Source organism: Condylura cristata, unplaced genomic scaffold, assembly GCF_000260355.1.
Source record: "Condylura cristata isolate star-nosed mole 26May11 unplaced genomic scaffold, ConCri1.0 scaffold00009, whole genome shotgun sequence".
NCBI classification, from domain to species: Eukaryota; Metazoa; Chordata; class Mammalia; order Eulipotyphla; family Talpidae; genus Condylura; species Condylura cristata.
The window spans coordinates 700,296-710,186 of NW_004567110.1; the positions used below are offsets into that span (position 1 = coordinate 700,296).

General features: G+C 63.7%; 1 protein-coding gene across 1 annotated transcript in view; it reads left to right on the forward strand.

Annotated features, from left to right (window-relative positions):
- Positions 1-6,002: 6,002 nt before the first annotated feature.
- KLHDC4 (kelch domain containing 4) overlaps positions 6,003-9,891 on the forward strand; it is a gene marked incomplete at its 3' end in the record, with an annotated part of 14,620 nt that continues 10,731 nt past the window's right edge. The window contains exons 1-4 of the mRNA XM_012722860.1: positions 6,003-6,158; positions 6,975-7,066; positions 8,081-8,159; positions 8,562-8,660. Coding sequence (XP_012578314.1) covers positions 6,060-6,158; positions 6,975-7,066; positions 8,081-8,159; positions 8,562-8,660 — 369 coding nt within the window. The remainder of the gene's footprint in view (positions 6,159-6,974; positions 7,067-8,080; positions 8,160-8,561; positions 8,661-9,891) is intronic.

Sequence of the window (9,891 nt, forward strand, 5' to 3'; positions counted from 1 at the left end):
TGCCTGTACCTCTGCCCGGCCGCAGGCACCTCGGGTCCGCACCGTGCACCAAAGCGTCCAGAGGCCGAGGGCAAGCGAGACACCCTCTCTGCGGCCCGGGCCCCCCTGCAGCCTCCCGGGTTCCCACCCCCTCAAGGGTCAGAGTGGGGGTGAGGGCCGCGGCTCACCCCGCCTGGGCTCCTAAGGGTGCCCCTGCCCGTGGCCCGCTCCCACGTGGCCGCCCCACAACCGGCCCGCGCCAGGTGGGCGCCCACGTCCCGGCCTCCCTCCAGAGAGAATAGCCCGTCCCGTTCCGCTCCAGGTGGCGGCTGCAGTCCCAGGCCCGGAAGGAAGGGGGCGCGGGCCCCGCGGGCCGCTCTCTGGACACCCTGGCCAGGCCCTTCTTGGAGCCCCCGGCCACGGCCCTCGAAATCAGCCTCCACCCCCCCTTTGTCCCTCGGCGGATCTAACTCTCCGTGTGTATCTCACGTGAGTTTTCCTTTCACGTGTGTCCCTCGGGGAACCGATGACCAACCGATGACCCTCCCAGGTAGGCCCCCAGCTGTGGGGCCGGGTCAAGCGTGCCTCCCAGGCTGCCCGCAGAGGCTGCCGGGGGCCGGCGGGCGCGGGCCCTGTCCTCGGTGATCCGTGCTGGGGACGCAGACAGGAGCCAGCACCGGGTGGGGACGGGGCAGCGCTCCCAGGGCGGGTGGATGGGGCCTCCTCGGACACACGGCCTCGAGTGGGTCCTGGCGAGCCCTGAGAGGTGGGCACGCGTCCGGCGGTCCTCCAAGGCGCTGCAACCGCCCTTGGGCGACGCAGGGGTTGGATTTCACTGTTGCTCCTTAATTGCATCATTTCCTCGTGTGGCCAAGAACATCAGAATGTGCTTAGCCCCGTGCCCAGAAGGTCGTTTCTCGGAAGCGTGGACGCTCGCCTCCCAGGTGGTCAGCCGGGCACGTGGCTGGGCGAGGCCTGCCTGGGACCTGGGAGGTGCCCTCCCCGGGAGCTCAGGGCCCAGCGGAAGAGGCAGACAAGGGCACGCTGGGCTCGAAGGCTGAGCTGGTCCCGTCGGGCGGGATTAGACTGCCAGGTGCCCAAACAGTGAGTGTCTGCAGCGGTTGAATAAATCTGTTTACTTCGGGTGCACTGACATTTCCAGCACCCGGCTTGCCCTTTCAGAAGGCGCCAGGTGGGCTGTGCCGCGTCTCCCGGCCGCGTGCTGTGTGCTGCCCTCGGGCACCTGCAGGGCCGTGGCCAGCTGCGTGTGGGCGGGTCCCGGGGCTCGGAGCGGCCTGCAACCTCCCGGGTTGCTGGCTGACCCCCACGTGGTCACACGCCTCCCTGGGGAGCTTCGGTCTCACTTCCACTTTCTGTGCCGCTTCTGGGCTCTGCTGTCTCCCCTCCTCTGTCTTTGCAACCGATGACTCATAAAAAACATCCTTGGGCCCTCCCTGGTGGCACAACGGGTTAAGGCGCCACACTATGACTCTCTGAAGCCACCGCAGCACGAGCTCAATACCCGGCCAGGGAGGGGTGACCCACAGGGCGCAGCAGACCTCTGCTCCCCTCAGCCCATCTGCCTGTTCTGCTCCCCTCTCTGTCTCTGGGGAATCCTCTCACCCCCATACTTCTGGCCTGTACCCCAGTTCTATAAGCATAAATAAATCTTTAAAAATAATCCTTGATCGGCCCTCCCTGGTGGCGCAGCGGGTTAAAGCCCAGCACTGAGAAGCTGAAGCCACTTCCCCATGAGTTCGATTCCCGCCTGCCCCCGGAGGTGACCCACAGGGCGTGGCAGACCTCTCCTGACCCGCCCGCTGCACCCTCAGCAGTGGACTTCATCCATCTGCCTGTTCTGCTCCCCGCTCTGTCTCTGGGGAAGCCTCTCACCACCCCTGGGCCTCTGGCCTGTACCCCAGTTCTATATGCAGAAATAAATAAATCTTAAAAAAAAATAATAATCCTTGATCATGGGGGGCTGCCGGGGTGGGGGACTGCCTCACGGCCCGCGGAGCCCAGTGTGGCAGCCGCTGCGTGGAGGGGAGGTGGCGCCCGGAGGCCCTGCCCTGCCTGTATTTTCCACAACTTGGCACCTGTGAATGAAGCTGCTAAGTCTCAGCACTGGGACGCGAAGTGACGCGATGAGGTGGGGGCGAGGGCCTTGCTCCAACCTCCACCCAGCACACGGAGACAAGCGGAGATGAGCGCTCAGGGCCTGGAGGGCTGGCAGGGTCACGGGCCAGAGACCAGGCGAGGAGAGCAGAGAAAAGGCCTCTGAGCCCTGGGTGGCAGCCGCTGCTTTCTGGGCTTTGGTAGCTTCACAGGGCAGGGGAGCATCCGGTCAGGCCGCCCCAGGGAGGACAGAGGAGGCCGGGGGACCGCTGTCCCAGAGCCGTGCCTGCGCAGGAGGGGGGCCTCTGGACGACAGGACGTCGCCTCGTGTTGGGGGGCTCAGCCGGATGCGGCGCCCACAGCCCGGCTCTTCCTTGGACTCTCAGCCTAGCTTTCCATCCGTGGGTCATCTGAGGAAGCTTCAGCCGGACCCTGGACCCAGCAGGGAAGACTTGGCGCCGTGTGGCCGTGGGCAGAAGCCGGCACAGCTCTCGAGACGGCGGCCCCCACGGCCGGCGTGCAGCTCCGCACCAACCCAGGGACGAAGTGGCCGCTGGAAATGTCTGCAGGTGGGAAGCTACCCACAGACGAGCAGACTGCAGGAAGAACTGGAACGTTTGCAAGCAGGCTGGGCTGAAAGCGAGTCAGACCTGAAACGCAGGCGCTGGTGGGTAAGCCGGAGAGGAAGGTCCAGCATAGAGACAGACGGGTGGAAGTGGGCACAGGCTGAGTGGCTTGGGGGTGCAGCTCTGCTGGCTCCCGGGGGGGTCCCTGGGGAGTCCCTGGACACAGATAAAGAAATTAGTACGTAAACTTTTTTAGTGCGACTGAAGGATAACGAAGATGAAGGTAAAATCATAAAAGCAGAGGAGAAAGATACTTTCAGAAAGATCTTTGGAGAACTCTCCACACCTGTGGAAACAAAATTGAAGTAACCCAGGGGTCGAGGAAGAATCGGAAGGGAAATCAGCACGTGTCCCGGGCTGAGTGGGAACCGGACAGCAGCCCGCGAGCGCGGCGGGGACGCAGCAGCTGAGGGCGTGGGGAGCGCTGTTACGGCTCAGCGCGCGCCTCAGACTAGAAGTGCAGAGTTTGTATTACACCTCCTGTATAGTGGGAGTTGTATTTATTTGTATTAGGTTTATATCATTACTGCATTAATGTATCACATAGTTAATAACATCATACAATTGATAATATAACGTGTGTCCATTAAAATAAGCAACACTGGAACCTGCCGCATGCAGGGAAGCAGCATAGAGGATGAAGTTCTTTTCATTTATGTCTGCACAGACTGGGGCACGGGCCAGCGGTGTGGCGGCGAGAGGACTCGCCAGAGACAGAGCAGGGAGCCGCGCAGGCCGACGGACAGAGCACACTGCTGAGGGAGCAGCGGGGAGACAGGGGAGGCCTGCCGCGCCCTGGGGTCCCTCCCCGGCCTGGGATCGACCTGGCACTGCGGGAGCTGCAGAGAACTTCACAGTGCTGAGAGAACATTAAATGCTCAGAGTCTCAACTCAGTGAGTTATGTCAGAAATACATAATAGCAAAAACCTCCCCAAACACCGGACACTGAGCGGTGTCCTTTGCTGTGCTGCGGCCTGTTTAGCCTCGGAGACGGAGCGCGCTCTCCCCGGCGGGGTGAGGGGAGGCTGACACTGCCCCCTGAGACAGCTGAGTCCTGGGCAGAGTACACCGGCAGCTTGGCCGCCCCTGCTCCCTGCCAGCCGGCAGCCGCGCCATCACGACGTCACCGCGTACCTGGCGCGCCCTCCCCTCCGCCCCCTCCCCGGCCACGCGAGGCGCGGTCTCCTGCAGGCCGGCTTGCAGGGAGGCCCACGGCCTGGTCCAGGGTCACACCTGGTTGTAGCAGGCTCTGTTGGTATGTGAAAAGATGGTCAGCCACCCCGGCCTCAGCTTCACGGCACAGAGGCGCCCCTCTTACATGGGTATTTTGCAGTTCGTTTTTCTTTTTTAAAAAGATTTCTTTATTTATGCGTGCAGAACTGGGGTACAGGCCACAGGGGGTGAGAGGATTCACCAGACAGAGTGGGGAGCAGAACAGACAGATTGGCTGAAACACACTGCTGAGGGCAGCAGCGGGGAGACAGGAGAGGTCAGTCCCTGGCTGCGGATGAAACTCCCCGAAGCGGCCGTAGCTTCATAGTGCTGCGCCTGAACCCACTGCCCACCAGAGGGCCTCTGCAGTTGGCTTTTCTAAGCTATTGCAGTGGAGCAGCGACGCTCGCTCGCTATTGGTTTCTAGATGGCAGGCGTTCGACAAGCACCCCGACAAGCACCCCGACAAGAGCCCCGACAAGCACCCCGACAAGCACCCGTACGTGCACACTGTTGTGAGGACGACTATCTGGTCAGGTTCTTTCATGCAGCCACAAGATTTAGTCTGATTTAGCCTGATTTCAACTCGGAGGCAGCAGAGGGCACCTCATCACACAGAAGACACCGCTAAAAATTAATGAAGCGCAGTATTAGATCGAAGATAACGCATTAAAGTTTCAAAAAAGTGAATTCCACTAAAATAGGACGCTGTACTTAATCTTTTTGCTATTTTAGGATTCTGATCTCATTTTAATGTTCTATTCTCTTTCTGGGTAATGAGACTCTCAACAGCTCGTAAATCACGATGACACTTAGAACCCTCCGGCCTTCCAATGTAGCTTCAGGATTCTTCCCCGTAAGGAGGGCTTCACCCTGCGTGTCCCAGCCTGGCCCCGCTGGGGCCCCTAGCCCTTCGCAGCCCTGCGGGGGACGGCCCTGGCTCTCAGGGCGCAACTCAGGGCTCATCCCGAGCTGGCCTCGCAGTTATTTGCATGCTCTTAAGGTGTTAGGCCACCAGCAGCAAGAGCAGCTGCGGGCCTTGGTGAGAGCACTGGGAAGCCCAGTGGAGTGGCTGTTCACAGCTGGGCCGTACTCTGTGGGAGGCCCAGGGCCAGGTCCCCTGACCTGCTCTTAACTTGGCCTTGTTCCTGCAAGAGGGCAGAGCCAGAGGCAGCCTAAAGCCCATTGCTCCCTATGGTTCTTCCAGATTTCCTCCTTCTCTGTGTTCCAGCTGGGTGGAGAGGCATTCCTCTCCGGCTGCCGAGGGGCTGGGAAAAGGCCTGGCTCGAGGGAGTTTTTGAGGCTGTGCCTGGGCCTTTCACCCACACAGCACAGAACTGAGGCCACGGTGTGCGCCCCTATTGTCAGGATGTTGCTGGTCCTTAATTTTTCCTGTCTCCTGGATGACAAGCCCAGGGGCGGCCCCTTCTAAGTAGTGACAAGCTGTGATGCCAGCAAGGCAGGGGTGGCTTCTCTATGGCCCGGGGAGGCGGTGAGAGGTGCAGGGCAGGCCCCCTCGCCAGGCTTCTGGGTGGCTACAGCGTTCCCAGCGTGGCACAGATTCTGGATCACTTCTTGTGGGAGAAGGGGCTGTTTTCTCTCAGGGTTTGAAAATCCCCGAGGTGTGGAACAGCGCGGCAACCTTTGCAAAAACGTCCAGGTAGACAGTGTGGCTCGTTACCCCGGGTCGCGTTACCGCCAGAGCCAAGCGGTGTGCCTACCCTCAGGAAACCCCAACACCCTCAGCCCGGGCCGGTCCCCGGCGTGCCAGGATGGCGGGGGGGTGGGGTGGGGTGGGGGGTGTGCGCCGGGCCAGTGCCCGGCGTGCGGGTGAGGGCACGGGCAGGGAGTGGCGTGGGCCGAGCGCGGGGCTGTGGGGTCCGGGACGGGCGCGTGGATCCGCCCCGGCAGAGATGTTGGGGCGTCGCGGGGTGACCTGCGCCCGGGCCAGGGTCACAGAGCCCGCGAGTCACAAAGGCGGCCCGGAGCCGGCGCCGCCGGAAGTCCGGTGGGGGAGGGCCGGAAGTGACGCGAACCGCGCGCCGCCCCTGACGCACTTCCGGCGCGCCGCTCCCGGCCCCCGGCGCTCCACGCCGCCGCGGCCAGCCCGGCGAGTGCTGTCCAGGATGGGCAAGAAGGGCAGAAAGGAGAAGAAGGGCCGCGGGGCGGAGAAGACGGCCGCCAAGATGGAGAAGAAGGTGTCCAAGCGCTCGCGGAAGGAGGAGGTGAGTGGCGGCCGCCCCCCGGCGCGCGTCGCCGGCTTCGCGGCTGGGCGCGGGAGGCCCCGGCCCCTGGCGCACCCCTGTGTGGGGCTGGCCTGGGAGCTGGGCCTGGCGCCCGAGCTCAGCCCGTCGCCAGAAGAGGGGCCGTAACCCTCGCAGCTGTCCCGGGCGGGGAGCGTCGCGGCGCCCCCGGAGCCCCTGGGCTGCGCCGCCGCCAGCCCCCGCCCCTCCCGCTCGGCTGCCCCTGCCCAGCTTCGCCTGGCGCGCCTGCTGCTGTTGTCCGAAGCTGGCTCCCTCCCGAAGGGCTGTAATGTTTCAGGGGCGTTTGAGTGTGTCAAGCGCTTCCATCCTGAAAACCAAGTGGGCCCGGAAACTTTGGCGGCTCCGCCTCTCTTCCCGCCGCTGGCCTGTTTCCCCGCTGTCACTGGGCAGTGACAGCGCAGGTGCCCGTTACTCCCTGGGCCTTTTGGTGCCAAGTGAGCGCTGGGTACTAACTGCCTCCTGTTACCTGTGCTCACCTGCACCTCCAGGTGGTGTTGAGCGAAGCCCTGGGAGCAGAGCAGCAACACCTGCCGCTAATGAGACACCAGTGGACTCTTCTCCCTGGCGGGTTTCTAGCAGAGGGGCTGGCTGGGGACGGCTGGCAGCAGAGGCTTGAAGGCAGGCGGTTTGCTAAGTGGATGCCCCTGGGGGCCACGAGCGTGGGGAAAGAGATGCCCCGGCACCTCACGCTCTGCGTCTCTGAAGTGGGAGGAGCGGAGTGCGTGGGGCAGCCGGCCCCACTTTGATGCCCCACTTCACGTGGCTCTGTCTGCCTAGGAGGACTTGGGGGCGCTCATCGCCCACTTCCAGACCCTGGATGCTGGGAAGACGAAGGTGGTGGAAACACCCTGCTCCCCGCCTTCTCCCAGGTACGTGGGCGGAGGAGGCTGTTGTAGTTTCCTGCAATGTGGTGTGAACAGCCGGGGTCTGCTTGTGCGCAGGTTTGCTTGTGAACAGATGCCATGGTCTTCCCATGTCCATCTTCACTGTCTGTTTCTCGCGACGTAGCTAAGATCTGTGTGGTTTGCGTGGCTGTGGGCATGTGGTGCACAGCTTCCATCCCCCAGAAGCACGTGTCTGTTGACTGTGCCTCTGGTGAGGCGTCCAGTCAGCAGCAGGCTAGCTATGTGTTTGCAAGATTTTCCACTGAGGGCCACCGCCCACAGCGCCTGCTTGCTCAAGGCTCAGCCAGGTAGGTCGCTGGCCGGGCATCAGGTGCCGGTGTTGTTTCGCCCTGCAGCCCAGGCCACTTCGGCCTGCGGGTTTTAACCACCTTGGAGAGGCGGTAGTGCTTGTCAGCGTTCCCACAGTGGGGCTCAGACGGCAGTGGCCCTGCTGTCCGTGGCTGGCGGGGCACGCAAAGCCATGCAGGCTTTTGCCGTGTGTGTTCATGGTGCTTTAAAAGTCTCATGGTGAGGGGCCTCCCTGGTGGCGCAGCGGGGTAAGCCTAAGCCACTTCCGCATGAGTTCGACCCCCGCCTGCCCCAGAGAAGATCCACATGGCGCGGCAGACCTCTCCTGACCCGCCCACTGCTCCCCTCAGCAGTGGACTTCGTCCATCTGCCTGTTCTGCTTCCTGTTCTGTCTCTGGTGAAGCCTCTCACCTCCCGCATCTCTGGCCTGTACCCCAGTTTTGTATGAATAAATAAATCTTAAAAAAAAAAGTAAAGTCTCATGGTGAAAGTGAATGTCAGGCACGAGTAAGCGTGTCAGTGGTGGAGAACCCAAGATCTTTTGTCGGGTCTTGTGGCTGTACTGTCCCCGTGTCAGCTCAGGGGTGGCTTTGTGGCGGGAGCAGGATGGGACGCTCGTGCCGGGGCGCGGGTGTCTGCGGCGGGATCCCCGCTTGTGTCTGTGCTCATCTCCGCGTTTGTCTCTTGCAGGTTAAATGCCTCCTTCTCCGCTCATCCCGAGAAAGATGAATTAATCCTTTTCGGAGGTGAATATTTCAATGGCCAAAAAGTAAAGTATATGTTTTCATTTTTCTCCCCAAACCTCCCTGGGTCTCATTTGGGCTAAAATTAGCTTAAAGCTGTGCTCCCAAGGAGGCGCTGTCCCTTGCCCCGCCTGGCTTTCCCTCCCTGTGGGCCACACTCTTGCTGCTCACTCACCTTCCCTCTGCCCGCCGGGGCTGGAAATGGCCACGTGCCTCACAGTTCTGCGCAGAGAGTGGCCGCGCTGACCGAGCTGCCCTCTGCGGGGCCTCAGCTCACCCTCCCCGCCGCAGGCACTTGGCCACGTCTCGTGCCCGGCCCGGGCTCCGTGGCCCCTCGCCAAGCGTTGATGACTTACGTGGTCCCCATTCCCTCGCACTGTGGCCTGCGGGGCGCGCCGTGTGTGACAGCGAACCCCTTTGCCCTGCAGACCTTTGTGTATAACGAGCTCTACGTGTACAGCATCAGGAAGGACGCCTGGACCAAAGTGGAAACCCCCAACCCACCCCCGAGGCGCTGTGCCCACCAGGTACTGCCGCGCCGCCGGGGCCCTGCACCTGCCGCCCTCGCTCAGGAGAGGCGAGGGCAGTGCCGCTCGGGGGCCGCTGCGCAGGGGCCACACAGCCTCGGACGAGAGGAGTGGGGTGCAGGCTGCAAACGGTAGTCCAAGAGGGACACGGAGAGCCGCTCTGAGCCGGCGGGCAGCTGGCTGGGCCCCTGGCTGTCAGCCCTCTGGGCCACAGTCCTGCCCTTGGATGCCGGGCTCCTGCGGGTCCGCCCTTGCGCCCTTGTTCATCACTGACCAGCAGCTGGGCGGCACAGGGTGTGAGCCCCGGTGCGCCAGCCGGCGCAGCGCCCCTCCCTCCTCTGCCCCGGGCCTTGCGGTCAGAGATGGCCCTGGGGACCTGCCTGGCCCAACCGGCATGGCCGGCGTGGGTCCTCACATGGCTTCTCCTCAGGGTCCGTCCTAAGAGCCCGCCCTGGTTCTCGGGGGGCGCCGGGTCCTGCCCTCCTGGCCTGGGCGCCACACCTGTCCTCTGCTGGGGAGGTGCGTCCCCGGCCCTGCGGTAGGGCTGGCTCCGGGCCTCTGAGACACTGGGGCTGAGGGTCTGGCGCCGCCGACCGGCAGGTGTGGGCAGGCTGTGGCTTCCCCACCGCCTCGGGCTTGGGCTGAGGGCCCTGCGGTGGCCGCCTTGCCGTCCACTGGGCGCTGGGGCGGTCTGGACCCGCGGTCCCTGGCCCAGAGGGCCCTGCGCTGCACGTCTCTACCCGTTAAATCCTGAGGCCTGAGAGGCTTCCTCGCGCGGCTGGCTTGGCGCCGGTGTGGGGGCTGCCCTCCCCGCGCTCTGGGCTGGGGCAGACGGGGAGCGTGACGGCGCAGCTGCCCTCCTGGGCCCGGGGTGGCTGCGGGGTGCGGTTTGGGGCTCATTCTGGCGTGACCGTGGGAGATTAGTGTGACTGAAATGACCGACTCCCACGAGAGGCCACGTGACCGCAGATGCGCCCGCCTGGCCGGGGGCGGGGTGGGTGCCTGGAGACCCCGCTTCAGGTGGCCCCAGACTGAGCGCGGTCCCGGGCTCCTCGCCAAGATGCGTCCTGAGCGGAGGGCGGGCCCTGGCCCCCACGGGCGGTGGGAGCTAGGGGAGCCTGAGTGTGGGCAGCGCCTCGTGGCGAGCCGGCCTGGCCGGCTGGCTGCGTGCCCACCTTCGGGCTCAGGCTCCCAGGGCTGCGGGCCGAGGAGCAGCCTGGCTCGGGGTCCG